Source organism: Typopeltis vanoorti, chromosome 14, assembly GCF_054136105.1.
Source record: "Typopeltis vanoorti isolate ZY-2024b chromosome 14, IOZ_Tvanoo_1.0, whole genome shotgun sequence".
Classification (NCBI taxonomy): domain Eukaryota; kingdom Metazoa; phylum Arthropoda; class Arachnida; order Uropygi; family Thelyphonidae; genus Typopeltis; species Typopeltis vanoorti.
Window position 1 is genome coordinate 60920078 of NC_143562.1, and position 17539 is coordinate 60937616.

General features: G+C 35.3%; 1 protein-coding gene across 2 annotated transcripts in view; it reads right to left on the reverse strand.

Annotated features, from left to right (window-relative positions):
- Positions 1-17539, reverse strand: part of LOC150099527 (uncharacterized) — a 79414-nt gene that overhangs the window by 11826 nt on the left and 50049 nt on the right. For both annotated transcript variants that reach the window (XM_090403414.1, XM_090403415.1), the window contains 3 exons: positions 13609-13723; positions 10649-10831; positions 802-1479 (listed from right to left, as the gene is read on the reverse strand). In XM_090403414.1, the coding sequence (XP_090259540.1) occupies positions 802-1479; positions 10649-10831; positions 13609-13723 (976 nt within the window). The remainder of the gene's footprint in view (positions 1-801; positions 1480-10648; positions 10832-13608; positions 13724-17539) is intronic.

Genomic DNA, 17539 nt, shown 5'->3' on the forward strand with positions numbered 1-17539 from the left:
CTTATGATAGGGCCTTTGCGGTGACTAATGGTGTACTGCCTTAACAATACAGGAGTGAATATGTACTTTGACTTTGGAGGAGACAAAGACATGCCATTCGTTGATGAATGCTTTCCTCGCGGACTTTTGCCAACCGTTTAAAACTCACTTATAAATATCCAAGTTTCTCTAACATAAGCACTTCCGAGTTTGCTCCGCTATGCACACTTATGTGTACACACAATATATATATATATATATTTTTTTTTTTTTTTTCCCCGTTAGCAGTTAATGGTAATCGTGTTAGTGTATAGAGTTCAATGTCATATTTCTCCAAATTTTTGTTAAATAGCTTTCTTTCTTCCTACATGATTATTCTCTGAGGATTTGTCTTCCAACACCTGCCATAAACAAACATGCATCTTGTATATCTGTGAAGAATATAATGAACATGTTTCATTTTGTGAGAGTACTACAAGTATTAACTATTTTAAGTGCTTTGTTCAACGAAACTTTGTCAAGATACAAAATTTGTAACCGCTTTTGCTGCACTACATTCAATTTGATTACTACACAGATCCCTCTCACTGTCAAAAATATCTAGTTCAATTCTCTCTCTCAAGTAAAATGCTCGTGTTGAGACCGTATATTTCATGCAGAGTCGAATACGAGACCTGTGAAGTTTAACCTCCATGCTATTATTTATGCCATGATCAAGGTTAATAGTTTGTATTATAAATACGATACACGCAAGGAAAATGGGATTTGCTATTCCACACAGCTATTTATAGTTGAACCTAAATTCAAACTGATATATCTTACCTGACGTATTTCCCAGCCAACCTCGGGGAGCTTTAGCCCTATATATTTCATATTGTGCTCCAGCGGGAGTTAGTGTAGGAGAACCTCTGGAGGGTTCAAACTCAGGTGCTGGAGACGGAGGTAGTGAGCTGGCCCTTTTATTTTCTGCAGCGCGAATTATACTTTCGGTCACATGGTTTCGGCTAACCTCAAAGAAGGCAGCGTCGCAACTACCAATAGGAGATTCAAGCGCTGCCTCCCAAGGACTTTTAACCAGCTTAAGACGAGAATGCTGAATCTTCTCTTGCAGTTTGCTGAGAGGTGGAACTGGTGGTTCTGGAACAGGTTCCGGTGTTTTCATATGTGACCTTACTTTTTCTTCATCTATTATCCATTCCTCAGCTTTTTTCTTTCGCTTAGCAAAGAGGGCAGCTCCTTTACCAACGGGAGACAGGAGGTCTTTAACAAGATCCAGACATACGTCAGGGCTAACAACATTATGTTCGCTAATCACCTGCCCTGCCGACCGTAGGGTAGTTGCATCCTGTAAATGACGTGGATCCAAGATGAGTTTCAACTTTGGAGAACACTTGTTTGAATATAATAATGGAACTGTGGGTTCGGGAGTAGATGTTTCCGTAGTTTCACTTCCTGGAACTTCTGGCGTTGCTGGGGCTGATTCATCACTTTGGTCTGGAGCTAAAAATAAAATAAGATGCGTTACCAAAAAGCATTGCAATATTGCTAACTCAAATATAGGTTAAAACTGTTGAGAACGTTAATTTCTTAAACATTTTAATGCTGATGTCAAAATATTATAACCCCCCCCCTTCTCTTCTGCTTATTTCACTAACATCAGCAGTGTATTACCTTTACAAACAGATTAACACAAAAGGGTAACCATGTTATAGGCCTGACTGGTTGAGTGGTTAGCGTGTCCGTTCTTTAACCAAAGTTCAATTATCCCACAGATAGACTGCGAATTTCCTGCCGAGTCAAATATTAGACCCATGAGGATTTACTCATCTAATGCTATTCGAATCTCACTGTGGCATGGATGTTTGGTCTCTAGAGAGGGAGAACCTGAGATTATCTGATGTTTGGTCCACTCACGGTACTAAATGGTCCATAGGTTTCAAATCTTTTGTGGGTGAAATTCGGACACAAAACCCCTTAAGAGAGCGCGATATCGTCCATGTAACATACCTATAGCTTGAGTGAAGCAGAGGAAATTCACTCAAGGACTGACGAACCAACAAAATACCGTAAGCAGCAATACTCGTAGTCTATCAAAAGCTTATTGTGCGAATAACCCAAAAATTGTAGTTATTGCCACTAGCTTTCCACATGTGATGTTCGCGTTCTATGTAAGCTAACTATTTCTGTTTGAACGCATATGGTTTAGGTCCAAGTAGTCGAGTATCTGGCTTTGATTCTCCCTCGTCGCTCCTAGCGAACACTTAACCGTCTTCGAACCAGACAAGGTAGAGACAAGCTTGCACTCCTAGGCATCATTTCGACTCGGGTGTATTAGTTCAGAAAGTGACTGACTCACATGTATGAATGCAATTTACGAACCTTCCTGCAGCCTTTAGGATCTAGTGTTGACGAAAACAGCTGAGTGGCTGATGAATTTGAACACACAAATGATGACTAACCATGCGTCTATGTGTAATGGTTTACTCATCTATTTGTATATTATGTTCCTTACGATTGTTTTAACGGTACTTACAGTATCCATACGATAAATAAATTTTAAAAAATCGATTTTTACTTTACTTGCATATAATATCTTATGCAATGTCTTATCCGTAAATTCAAGTATGTTCTTTTGCGATTCCGTGACACAGTAGGAACGATATGCATCGTTTTTCGAGCAGTATGGAAAGGCCTGTGGTCGAGTCCCATTTGAGAAGCAAAGAAACTTAAGTACATTTCACAACCCGAGTTAACCAGTCTTGTATGGTCATGAAAGGATTTTTCCTTTCGCAAAATGTTGTATCGTACTGTATGATTTTTATTCTCCCTTTCAGTCGTTTCCGACCGTAAGTGACTTTGTAGGCATTGCTCACAAAGTACTCCTGGTAAGATTTTTTACAGGGTAGTTCACCATTGCTCCCCCCCCTCCAATTTTATCCGGGCTCAGGACTGGCATATGGCTAGGGCGTATTCATGACTGCAATACGTGTGTGTTCACGGGGACGGTTTGCCTGTTCTGGGGGGACAAAAAATCCGAGTTTCCGGGTGAAAAAAAAAAATCCTATCTCCTTATGAGACCGGATAACTTACCTTTCGTCGAAAGAGACCAGATAAAGGTTCCTCACGTCACTGACTGGAATCGAATCCAGCTCTTTCTGACCAAAGCGATTCAGCTATACTGACTGAGCTACGGAGGCTCATCGTACTGTAAAGCAAACTATTTAGAGATCACAAACTGTAGAGAGAATTAATCTTCTTAATCTTAATAATAATAAAGCTGTATTTTGGTTTAATACGTTAATGAAGATAAGTCACTTTGTATCTGTCTAATGAAGATATTTTCATAAGTTTAAATCTGTAAAATGGTGACGACTATATTGAAGAAATATTGGATTCGCTTTGTGTAAACTCGATCTAGTCTTATCAAAGAACCTAACATTTTTGTCGGGTTCTACCTTAACTAATATTCCGACGCTCGTTTTATTTAAAAGCATTCACTGCGAACACATGACTGTTTATGCCTATGAAGATGTGCACTTCGACAAATTAATAGCTGACACTTAACATTGAACATAATCCACATATTCTCTATTGAATGGCCAAATGACACAAGTAAACAGTAACAGTTTAAAAAGAAAGTATATTCTTGTACAGGTACTTCTATGATCACTGCTCCAGTGAATTGGCAAACATTATTCCTCCCCTTACTATTCGACCTGTTAAAACAAGAGTAGTAGCTGCCCAGCATTTCTTTTCAGTACAACTGCAAACACAACGAACCTACTTCTCCTCTACCTCATTTATTCCATCTACGTCTATCCTCTGGAACAGCATTCCTCTCATAATGCATTTCACAACAAATCAACCTCCAGCTCTTTAAAAAAAATGTCAATAGATTTTTTCTTTCTCAATCCTTATCTGCACCTCACACATGACATTCGTGTGCTATAGGTTCTTGTATTTCTGGTGCGTGGAAAAAAAAAAAAAAAACCTCCATACACGGAATAGGATTTTGATTTTTTTTTATCTTTTGAAAATATATCTAAAAAAATTAACCAAGGGATAAGGTCAGTTAGGATTGCTTTTTCTTCTTCTTCTTTGTCTATGATCTCTTATGCTTTTAACTGTCGAGATTTTGCCAAAGAGATTTCCATGCCGTCCTGTCCGAGGCTTGTCTTTGTTTCTTTCCAGTTAATTCCCTTCTTTCCTAATTTTTCTTTAATTTCCTCTTACCAACCTTTGCTGGACCTGCCTATGTTTTGTGTTCCTATTTTCTGGCTCTCATATATAGTTTTTGCTATTCTTCGTTCTTCCATTCGAGTAAGATGTCCAAACTAACTCATTTGGGCTTGTGTTATGAATTGGTTCAGAGATGCAACTTGAAGATTGTTTGGTTTCTTATAGTATCTAATCTTGTTTTTTGTGCCACTTTCCTAAGATATTTTATTTCGATTGTTTGTAGTTTATTTGCGTTTCCTGTTGTCAGACACCAAGATTCGCAACTATATGTTAATATTGGTACAAACACTGAGCGGTACAGTGCCATTTTGGTATTCTGGGTAATTTCTTTCTTGTCTAGGAAAGGACCTTTCATTGCACAGAATAACTTTATTCCCGCACTTATCCTGTTATTAATTTCCGTGTCTACTCTACCATCTTTTTGTACATATGACCCCAGGTATTTAAAGGGATAGACTTGTTCCAGTTCATGAGTCTCTATATTTATTATGTGTTTTGATTGGTTTCTAGATATGATAATCGTTTTAGTTTTATTTATGGTCATATTCCTTTTCTTTGTTTCTTCATACCAAATGTTGATGTTGTACTGCAAATCTTCGGCTGTATTTGCAAGAATCACTACATCATCCCCAAAAGACATGTGAAATCCTGGTTTCTTTCAGTTTCCTGTATCCTAGGTAGAACGTTTTTGTTCTTGTTTGGCATGCCTTTAAATTTTTATCTATTATTATAATGAAAAGAGGGCTGAGGATACAGCCTTGTCTCACTCCTACATTTGTTTCAAATTCCTTTAATCTATTATTACAGGTTCTTGCATAATAATTTTTATTGCTTTTATAGAGGCTTTGTATGGCCGCTATTAATTCATCTGGTACCTTATTTTTCGTTAATATTTGCCGTATTAAATGTCTAGGAAGTCGATCAAAGGCTTTCCGAAATCTATGAAACATGCATATAGTTCTTTTCCATATTCCAATGTTTTCTCTGATATCTGTCTAAAATCGACTGAACGATGTGCGCAGGTCTGTGTGGAGAAGGTGGCCTTTGCAATCAAGCGTTCAATTTTTTTGTCCAATCGTGCTGAAATTCTCCCGGGAAGGGGGGGGGGGGAAGGCTTTCACGCAAAATAATGTGTTAGTTTTGCTGTTAGTGTTAAGCAGTGCACAATATCAGATTGTGAATAAGGTAATTTTTTTACATTTTAAAAGATTTCTCCAGAATAAAAACATATTTATAAAAGAATGATATTTGCAATCTTCACAAAATTATATATATATAAAAAAAAAACTGAAACACAGCATGCTACCTAATGATTCACAATTTTCATATCACATGGTATACTGAAAATTGAACATGCAAAAGCATGCAAGTCTACAAAAAAATAAATAAATAAAAATAAAATAAAATAATTCTATGCGATCGAAAGGTTGTTGTTTTTTCAATATTTCGTACGACCACCTCTGTCTATCACTTGCAGCACAATCGCCGTGGAATGTTGGAAATCAGACTGCATACAGCTTCCGTATTAATAGTATCACACTTGCATAAGCATTTCCTGCATGTGGCTTTTCACTATTGGTTCCTTCTTCCTTATTGCTCTATTGAGCACCGCCAGCATTTCATGCCGGCAGTGCTTAATAGAGTTACAATCCGGGCTTATCAGCCTTCTAATGGTATTATTTCATCTCGGGGGTGAAAATCAAATGTTGGTCGAAATGTGAAGATCTGTACTTTTAATTAATTACTGAAAGTGTCGGAATCAGACAATGCATACAATTTTAGTTCATCCCGAAATACATTTTATTTTTACAATGCAGGAAACTATTCATTTACGGATGGTAGTAAACTTCTTTTCACGATGTAAATGAAGTTATCAGTTTAGAATGTTCTTTGAAGGAAATTTAGTGTTCCAAATAGTTTTACTCGAATAAAACTCCAAACCATATAAGAAGCAGGAAACAGTCTTGGTGCAAAGCTCTCACTTTTTTCCGGTCTATCCGGAAAAAAAAAAAAAAAATGTTCGGTTGATCTGAATTCCACTTAGCATGTTCTTTTGTTCACGTGTTTTTATCACTTATTTTTTCCCCTGGGATAATAGGCTTTCAAGTTGTCCACTGTATAACAATATTACTATTCACCGTGAAATTTTTGTGCCAATATGCTGCTATATCTCAATTCATTTGACCAACAGTGACAATCACTTCAAGTAGCGGTTTTGCTTTTCTACAAATAGTTTCATTTTCGCGTTTCCCTTCCACATCTCTCCGCCCCCCCCCCCCCGTGCACGATACTTTTGAATAATGACAATCCAATGTTTCTAATATCTCGCAATGGATATCTCTCCTCACTCACTTTCTCTCTCACACACACGTAACTTTTTAATGCCGTTAGCAGCTGCGTCCCTTAGATGATGCAAACGAGATAAAGCAATTTCATATGTATTATACAATCCATTGTAATTGCATCGCAATCGTGAGCTATTGACAGGTGTCACTTTTCTTTTTAGAATCTATTTCACTGCATATATTCTAAATTTAGTCGCAATAGGCTGAACAATGCAACTAGTGGAAATGTACATGGAGGAGGAGGAGAAACACGACTTCAGTGGGGAGGGGGAGCCATTTTTCCCCTATTTCCAGAAGGTTCTAGTTGTTAATTGATGTGTCAAGTGTGGCAGGCTGATAATATTTAACGCAGAACCAGTTATGGCAAGTCTAAATGGTAACATCACAAGCGTAGTCAGTAAATCGCTATGATACGATTCAACCCACAACGTACTAACGATTTTAATCAATCTTCAGAAATAGAATCGAGAAATTTGTTTAAAATATTTATATAAAATACCATTAAAGTTCTGTTACCTCATGTCAATTCTAATCATTTCAATCGCTAATGTTACATCCTGAATGAAGAACTTTTAAAAGGAAACAATTCATTCAGGATTTAACAAGTCAGAAAAATCAGCTGAGAGAAAAAAACTTGTACTCGAGCAGAAGAAATAAAGTACTAACTGTAAATAGAAATACCTCCGTTTAATAGAATTGTAATACCATGTAAAGAACTTTGTGTATAAATTAGTATTATATGAATGCATCATGTATACAATGAATGGGTAAATTAGATGTAAACAATAGTCCAAAGGTCACGGGAGGGCCTGAGGCATTGGCAATCTTGGAAAGCAACACACATTCCCGGAAGATGCTGCTAGAGATCTCGCGATGTGCCGAAATCTCCGCAAGCGAAGAAAGTAGCGGGAGGGAAAAGATCGCAGAAAGTAAGAGAGCGCTATCGCTGTAGTAACAGGGAGCTAAAAAGGGGGGAAGTGAAGGGAGAATAAAAAGGGTTTGCACCCCTTTCTCAAGGCTTTTTTTTCGTCTATTTTGCTGGATAATGATTCGACTTCTCCCGTGGACTGGAAGTTCCTGATGGCGTTTCTTGGCGATAGTACGAAATCGGACGGTGCGCATTTGCTTCGATGGCTGAATTTCTGCCAGTACTAAAGTGTGAGATGTCGGCATATGCCGTCTTCGCTCCTTCGTTGAAAGTTCCGACGGAATAATATCGCGGACGTATCCTATGAACCTGCAGTAGTAACGTGGAATGCCCGAAAAAGATCCAGAATAGACACCTTAATCTGATGACCATAGTGATCCACCACGTGGACGCAGGCTTATGGAAGTATCGAGAGGTAATTCAAACAAAGGAGGACAGTTCAGACTGACCTGGAGGTCCTGCCCCAAGAAATCATAAAGTACAGATTTTGTTGTATAATTACCCAGTCAGTAAAGGGGAAAGATCATTGTAGTGTAATAATCGAGTACGGACAGTATTTAAGAACTTTAAGTGATTATTTAGCAGTGGCTAATGTTCATAACACAAATTGTCTGGAATGGTTATAGATGATTATGACTAGTTTAATGTGCACGAGTAACATAGTAAATGGAATATGGATTAGAAGTGTGTAATGTGTATATTATGTGTGTTTAATTTCTAACTTAAAAGAAGGATTTATTGTTCATGCATTAGAGTATTAATCAGTTTGATTTAGCATGTCATTGAACTAATTGAAAGCGAGATTGGTCTAAGTGTATATGTCTTTAGATTCCAATAAATATGTTTTTTCTTCTATACCTGAGTTTTGCCTGTGATATGAATCAAAACTACCACTCATTAATCTGAACCATAGCAGTGGTGGGGAGGATTGAAAGAAAGGTATAACATGTTGTTATAGAGGTTACAACTGCAAACCAGAATTTACTTAGCCACAGTAAAGCATTTAATTTATGAGTTTAAGCACTAAATTTATTCACCTATATGCACCAAAAGTCTGGAAAAGTCTCCCCGAATAAGAGTCCCCTCTATTCTAAGATATTGGCTGGTGCAGCTTTAAAAAATAAATTTGTCAATATCTGAAGAGGAGACGGCCCCAGAAAGAAATTAGAGGATTCGTTTCTTTTAGCAAGGAATAACCTTTAACAGGCAGGGTAAGCACGTGAGTAAAATTAGGAATCGGCTAGAGATATAGAATTTGCTTTCCTTATAGAATGAACACGTAAGAAGTGATACAGATATTAGAGCCAGGGAAATTTTGTAAGTCTTGTAGTTATTGTAGAGAGGTAAATTCATAAGGAAGGTAAATTATTATAGGGAAAGTAACGACATAACACTAGAGAGACATTTCGCTACGATTACGCCACAAGTATCTAGAAAAAATTACACTATTTGTCAGTAGTTATATCTTCTAGCATTCCCCCGCCCCCCCCCCCATGACTGGTTTCAAAATAAGTAACTTATTCGCATTAAAAAAAAAAAAAAAAAAAAAAAAAAAAAAAAAACGACCTTCTTGTAAAATTCACGAAGTTGCAAACGAAAAGCTGAATTCATTTCATCTTCACCATAAGGTTTATTCCATTATTTAAGTGTTTGTTAAAATAAACTTTATTGAAACTATAAAGTTTTTCTTCAATTTATCGGTTTCTAGTAATCCTTAAAAATAATCCCCATTTATATGAATAAGCAGAAATTAGTTAAGCTTTCTAGCATTTAAAACGTAACGTTATTTTCAATTGAAAATTCTAATTATGGACCAATATCTTACCTGGAAAATTTTAGAATTTCTCACACAATTTCCTTAAATCCATTCATTGCGGCTTTATTATAAGAATACTAACAAGTGGACTATCAAACTGTTCATTCATAAACTAAACCAAAAACGGAATGCATTTGGAAAATGTTTAAATGTCCATTGAGCATTTCAAGAAAAAAAGGAAAAGGACAAAAAAAATACAATGCATGACAAAATGCATTTTGCTATCACTTTGCCGATAAAGAACATGTTGAAACAGAACTGGGAATTGATAAACGAATGTAATTAATGGTTACAGTATGCATGATCATGCCAAATAATTCTTTCCATAACTCTAAAATACTACGCAGTGACAATTTGCTAAAAACGTTTATTTAAATAAACAAAAATATACTGAGCTTTTCGTTCAGTTCAATGAACAATGTTTAGCTCAGAATTTTTATGGTTGATTTGATGACTTCTGTATCTTTAACTGATTATAACAGGAAAAAAGCGACTTTGATTAAAGGTTTTCATTGCGATCTAATGACTAAATGTAACTGAGATACAAGAAAACGATACGTTGTCGATAAACCATAATCCTAACAGTAGCTACGAGCAGTTTAACACAGAGACCGCATATACTCATGAAAACCAAATTCCAATTTAGTTGCTCGATTAATTCAGTTGGTGCGCCTAGATTTAAGATCCTATTGAAATAAAAATGAAATTTATTAAAATTCAAACTCACCCATCGTAAAACCCAAATGTTTAGCAACTGCGTAGATTCATACTTGGGAACGGAAGGAACGAAATTCTTAATGCCTTATTTTCAAGGCTGCTTTTAAAACGACAGAATGATTGGTTATTTATAATAAAAAAAATAAAATAAATAAAAAATAAAAATAAACGACTCCAAAAAAACATTCCAGTTTGTATACGTAGAAAACTCGTGCCGGATGACGACTTAACATTCTCTGCCGAAGAGGAAATCCGGATTTTACTGCATATCCCAAATAAGGAAGGAGAAACAGTGCACCATTCAAAAGAGAATAATGCGATAACGAGGCGCTATAATAACTCTCGCCATACTGTAATAAGTATTATGAAAATAACGAGGGATACATGAGAAACAAAAATACTAGAATGCTAACGTAACTGAACCATACTGTTTTCCGGGATTGCGTTTAGTGCGTAGGATTACATGAACTAACATATAAATAAATAAAAATGATCGTGTCATTACTATGGGAATATATTTTGCGTTATACTAACACACTAGTTTCTATATCTCCAGGACTCCTGGTTAACGGTGTCGAGAACTTACAGAATTCTTAACATACGAGTAAATTTTATTTCGCTTACCTTCATGAATCCATTTACTAGATTTCTTTACTCTCCTGTTAAACATATTTGCACCTCGGGACTTTTGATTGGTGTCGTCTGATAAGGAATCGGCAATTTTACGGCATAGTTCGACCTGTTCCTCGACTGTTGGATATATCGCGTAAGGTTCCTCATAGAAGCTGGACGAAGAAAACATCTTCTCTATAAAGAAACAAAAATGATATTATCAAAGAAATGAAGACACCAAAAATACATAAGTGCAGTCGAATGGAAGGAGAAAATAAAAATACCAATTTTAGACGAATAATAATGAAAGCAAACGAACTAAAATGTTCATTTCTGACACAATGTCTTGCTACAAAAGGCAAACTTACGTACTTGCTAACTGCGTCATATCCACAAAACCTTTGGCAACCTATGGCTGTTTGTTCATAAGAACATTTGTGTGAAAATACTATAACAAACATCATTCCGGAAGGGAGTTTACGCATGAAAAAAGGACTACTGAAATCTGATGAGACGCTCTTTTCAATCAGGGTTTTAACTAAATGCAAGGGAAGTGGATTTTGCTTTGAATGAAATGGAAACGCATGCCTATTATTAACATATAACTGAAAAATAAGCCGAGACAAGTGTACTGAAGGTATTTATAAATTAAGTACGTATACAGAGAATGTTATCCGCAGAAATATTTTAGTACACTAAAAAGCATTTATTTGTTCGTAATAAAGTGAACTGCCTCGTTTCTCAGAAATCTCAAATATTAATTCAAATTAAAGATAGCAAGAAATTATATACTTGGTTTAATCCATTATCCAAGTGTAAGCAAACAAAGTTTGCGCCTGAAGTATCTTTCAAGACTGGGACAAATCGTGACAAAGTGAAACCAAGTGAGAAACTTTCAACAATATTAATTCAATTTACTAATATAATTAATATTAGTAATAAGTATTATATTGGGAGATGTAAATGTATAAGAAAAACAACAAGCGACAAATGCGTGTTGTATACCATTTGTTCAAAAAGACAAGAGGCATTTCCTCTTCCAATTACGGGATAGATGGATGGAGAAAAATAAGCCTGAATGGGAAAATTATAAACTGGTCCTAAAATTAGATGAAAATATAATAAATCAAAAGTATTGCACAGCAAAATGCAGTACCGGTGATTTTTTTAGCACTGTGTACAAAACTTATGAAACCGTGTTATCTAAATATGCGCCGGGGGGGGGGGGGGAGATAGGCTTGCATTTTTTTTTACAAGTTCGTGATCAATACACTCCCTTTGAGCCTGGGCAGAAAAGAAAGCAGAACTTCAGACTTTGGATGTTTCGTTGAACTTACCCGCCAAATAAATAAACAATTATAAAAATGAAAGACTACAGCCGAAAGAGGACTCAATACTGCATTTATTTAAATTACAATATTCTCCTTTTGCTGATTTCTCAACGAAAATTTTTAACCTATTACAAATTAGTATTTCGTAACTTGAAGAAAAAAAAATGAAAATATGGATTCCTGTCATTATTACTGATTCGTCTGTTCTGCCAATCAAACTGATATATAATGTGTTTATTAACAGCCAATTCCAGCCTTCTCAGTACCTTGACGCTAGATGGCATGATAATGATAAGTAGTGAAAACAGGTGCTGATGTATTCTAACAAATGTTTCTGGAAGTGAGGTGTCAAACAACTTGTATGAAAGCGAAAGATTCTCTATTTGCTAAAAAAAAAAAAAAAAAACGCCAAGTACAACAGTAGTAATAATGAAGTTCATAAATTTCTTGCTGATTTGAAATGAAATAAAATCTTTATGAAAACAAATATACATAGATTAAAATTAAATACAAAATATGATGTGTTCAAACGAGAAAGTACCTATTAAACTTTTATATTTTCAGAGGAAAACAAGTTATATTCACTTATGTTTCTTTTTGAAATCGTTGTCTTACGTCCGAAATCATCAGTACATAAATTTATCATACGCTAACAAATAATTAATTTTACTGATATATGATCATATAAAATATTTAAAATAAAAGAGCGATACTTTTTTTCCCTTAAAAAAAAGAAAGAAAAATATCCCCTTGTGTAACTGCTCTGTTCAAACGAAATTCCATCAGAGACCAACATTTTAAATTTGAGGGAGGAAAAAGGATTATGATAGAAAAACTTTTTTAAAAAAATTAACATCCAAAAGAATTACTTTGAATGACACGCAACAGCAACAGTCTTTATTTTTATTTTTCCAACTTAAGAAACCTCATTTCGTAAATCCTTTTGAATACCAGTAGTATGGGTAGATGGATGGATTAGCTCAGCGAACTCTGCTTGTGGTTCAACATAGATTTTATACCACTCCAAGCTGCAAGCCATTATGGCTAAAAATCTCTCTCACCTAAAAAAAAAAAAAAAAAAAAAAAAAAAAAAAAAAAAATACTACTGTGATGGAATTCTAACTTAAAGACTGTAGGCGGCAAAGTGAGAGACTTTACGCAGTTACAACGTTTGGAAAATGTAAGTAAATTATTGAATACGCGGACCATTTCTATGCGTTTACACATATATTTTTCTTTAAAAGTGAGAAATATCGAAGAGAGAAATGATTACATATAGTATGAGTGAATTTCTCGGAAAACATGCATGCTTAGGGGATGGTCTACAATCGTTAGATAGAATTAGAAGGGATTACTGATTATTCCTCAATCGAAAAGCAATAAGGCACGTAACAGAGATTACATGAAAGAAAAAGAGAGAAAGAAAAGAGGAAGATCCTTTCCTTGAGTTCTGAAGAAAAGTGTACAGAACATTGATAAAACATTCAATCCAAATTCTTACAAGATTCCTTTTAACATAAGGAATGAAATATTTCATAATACATCATACTTAGCACTTAAAATCTCAAATATACAAGTTGTACTGTAATTTTCAGTAATCTGGTTTTTATCCAATATTACTATAAAGACAAACACTCTTACTTTTCTTTGGTATAGTAGTTAATTCCGTTTCCGATGACTGGAAGATGCTACTCCCATAGTTTTCAGTCTTCATTGGTCCGAAATATTCGGAGTCGAGACCCAACTGCGGCGAATTCTACAACCGACAAGTAAAAATGGAAAATATTCTAGACATAATCTAGTAAAATAAAATAATCAATTTAATAATATAAAAGTAGTACACCAGTCATTTAGAAATGCGGAAGTGCATTGAAAAAAAAATTCACATTTATCTCTTATTCGTTTCAATGAAAAACAAGATCTTCAAAATCGGAATACTCCTTGTAGTTTAGTTTCATTTAGTAGAGGTCAACAGAGTATATATCCGGCAATAAGAATTTAATTATCGGTGCAGACCGAACCAAAAAAATTCAAAATGCTGTGATGATCAAGATTAAATAAATTTAATTTCTGTGAATTAAGGCTGACTTAATCTAACATATTTGAGTATGTAAATATCAATTCAGAAGTGTACATCTATGTAACAGGCTGAAAAATTTCATGTTACTACCATAAAAGAAGATTTAATTAGACGCACGAGATAAACGTATATGTATTTTCTCCTATTAAACACGACTCACAAGCAGTCTTGATTCTCCCACCCCATTTATTCCTTGGTACATACATTCCTTGGTACTGGTAACATATTTGGTATGATGCTGCGTATTGTCAAGTCCGATTTTGTCTGTGTGGTGAATGAGACCACAATGTTCAAATTTTGAATTATTTCAAATTGGTCTAATATAAATATGAGTATACTGTGACGAAGGTGCTAAAAACTTGCCTGAAGAGTCAAATGTTCTGCATCATTAGTGGGTTCTTTTTTAAGAATAAACAATATACTTGAACACACACACACACACAAAATCAATGGAGAAAAGTAGTCTATATGGATGCACATCATTTAATAGATTTCAAAAACAGCTTATTAGAAGGTATAACGCCAAGGTGAGAAATGAAATTAATAAATCTTTGGATATGATGATCCGAAATTAATAGTCGATTATGAAGAAGATCTGAAGAAACACAACTAACATATACAAAGAGAGAGGGGAGAGGATGGGTAAACAAGCAGTCCAACAATAATAAAAGTATTTTAAAATAAAGTGGAAACTTAAGTACATGTCCAGATCAAGGATACAGAATTTGACAGTTACAAAAATTTAATTAAGGAGTAGACATTAATGAAAAAATATCTTAAAAAATACAGAACAATAATACAACCCAACGCATATGAAATTTGGACCTCAACAAAAGACGAAAATATCCCCTATATTTGAAAACAGTTCTAAGAAACATTCGGGCTAGAAATAAGATAATAGAGAATTAGAAAATGAAAGAAAAAAAAAGAAGAAATATAAAAATATCCAAAGATAGTCAAATACAGTGAACAAAAAATGCTTCAGTGGACAGAGTTCTTAACTGGGATGGAAGAGAATTGTCTGGAGAAGTTCAAAAGCAAAAAGACCAAGGGCGAGAAGACAACGGGAAGAAAACATTAAGGAACACTTCGAGAAGATGGGATATCAAGGAAACGGCGAAAGGCAGGAACAGTTGGAACATGCTGCACTATGAATCTCTAAGGTCTACATAGTTAATCAAACACTGAACTGAAACAGTAAATGATTCCACAAACGACTTGAACTGCATTTGTCCTTAATTCTAAATAAAATGATTAAAAAGTAAAATAAATAAAAATAACTCAGTGAATACAGCATTCCTTTATTTGATTAAACAGTACAATTATATACTTTAGACTCAGCTACAAATCAAATGCACGGTGTTTTTCTCAATCTTATATTTTCCTCTTCTTCTTCTTCCCTCCCCCCCCTCTCCTGTGTGCGCAGACATTTCTTTCGATCAAACGATTCTTTTTCTCAGAAGGAATCCGAGTTAAGTGGAATTTCCTTGAATTAATGCTATATACCAGAGCTTATTCAGGAGAGCTGCTAAGTTTAATATTGTTATAATTATAATTATTGTTATTTATTATTATAAATAAAATCAAGACAAAATATCAACATATTTCGAACCGTGTATTACATGTCGCTGTACACAAAGCAAAGGGAAAACAGTTATTTACGATCATATCTTTCGGGAGGGGAGGGAAAGATTATATTTAGGGCGGGGTAGTTATTAGCAGCGCCATGAAAATGGATTTTTTTTTTATTTTTAACTTCGGACTTCCAGTCATCTGCAAAGAACATCCGCACAGATTGCTTCTGCAAATAATCGCGTAAATCAGAGAGTAGTTTACTCAGGAGTAGAGTCCAAAAGACGGCCCGTGACTAGTGGTGTGCCGCAGGGTTCTGTTCTTGGACCACTGCTGTTTAATTTGTTCATTAACGATATAGGGAAGGATCTGAGAGGAACGGTTCATTTGTTCGCTGATGATGCAAAGTTGGGTAGGGTAATAGTGAATGCAGAAGATATCAAAATTTTGCAGGACGACTTCGATAGATTGGAGTCTTGGGCTAAGGAGAATGGATGTCAATTTAATGTGGCAAAATGTAAGGTTATGCATTTTGGGGTGAAAAGATTAGCAGCAGTATATTACAATGGTGGAACTGTACACCAGGAGATTGATGAAGCCAGGGACTTGGGAGTGTTGGTGGAAAGGGAGTTGAAGTTTAGGGAGCACATTGCAAAAGTGACTAAATCAGCTCATCAAATCACTTCGATGATGAAGAATGCTTTGACGAGCAGAGACAAGCAATTTATTGTTCCTTTGCATCGAGCCTTGATAAGACCCCATCTCGACTACTGTGCCCAGATTTGGTCACCTAAGTTTCTTGATGGGGAGGAGGTTGAGAGGATCCAGAGGTGAGTGACCAAGATGATGGCAGGTCTATAGAATGAACCTTATGAGAACAGGTTAAACATTTGTGGGTTGCAAAAATTGGTTGATAGGCAGAAAAGGGGAGTATGATTGAGACATTCAAATCACTGAAGGGTTTCTATAGGATTAATTCAGAGGATATTTTTGAGAACAGAACTGGTGGTGGGAGGACTAGGGGACATCCATAGAAGCTTGGCAAGAGTGTGGTTAGAAAGGATGTTAGAGCTAGGTTTTTTACTTGGAGAGTGTGAATGAGTGGAATAAGCTGCCAGAGTCTGTTGTGGGTGCTGTGACAGTGAATGAGTTCAAGGCAAAGTATGATAGATACTGTGTGAATGTCGAATAGTTGTAATCGACATGATGTTTAGGGCCTCCCTCGATGAGTCTAAGGACTCCTTGGAGTCGCCGTAATAATAATAATAATAATAAATCGAGGCCAACATAATTTGTATAGAAATTACTAGATTTCCTTAAAACGCAAATATTTAGATATATTTTTAGAATAAATGTAACTATTTTTACATATAAATACACAAAACGTAAGAATAATAAAATGCACAATAAAACAAAAATACTTTTATTTAAACAGTTTATAATTAACATTTTTAATAGATGCAATGCAGTTTATACTGAATAGCGACGTCTGAACAACTTTTAAACCACTTACGTTAATAACAGTACTTAAGTTAGCTAGTCGATCAATTATATGCTCATAACAACAATTTAGATCCACATTGCGTAGAATATAGCTTAACTATTACATCTAAAAAATTGCACGCACTTGTCTGGCATAACTGATATGTCAGTGTACCGTAACATAATAGCTGTACCCTACCAAATGGGTATGAAACTAAACCGAGAATGGGTATAGGGCGCCTGCATAGCTTTTTAATACAACACACGCGCTTTTTTTTTTTTAAATACCCGCTTTTTAATTTGTAGACTTCCTGTTAAACCGAAATCGTAGGTGTAAAACGAAAATTTGTAGCATGTTTTCTACCGTGCAAAAACCGAAATCATGCAATTCGAGTACCGTGTAAATCAAGATATTATTATAGCAAATACCTCTCGTAT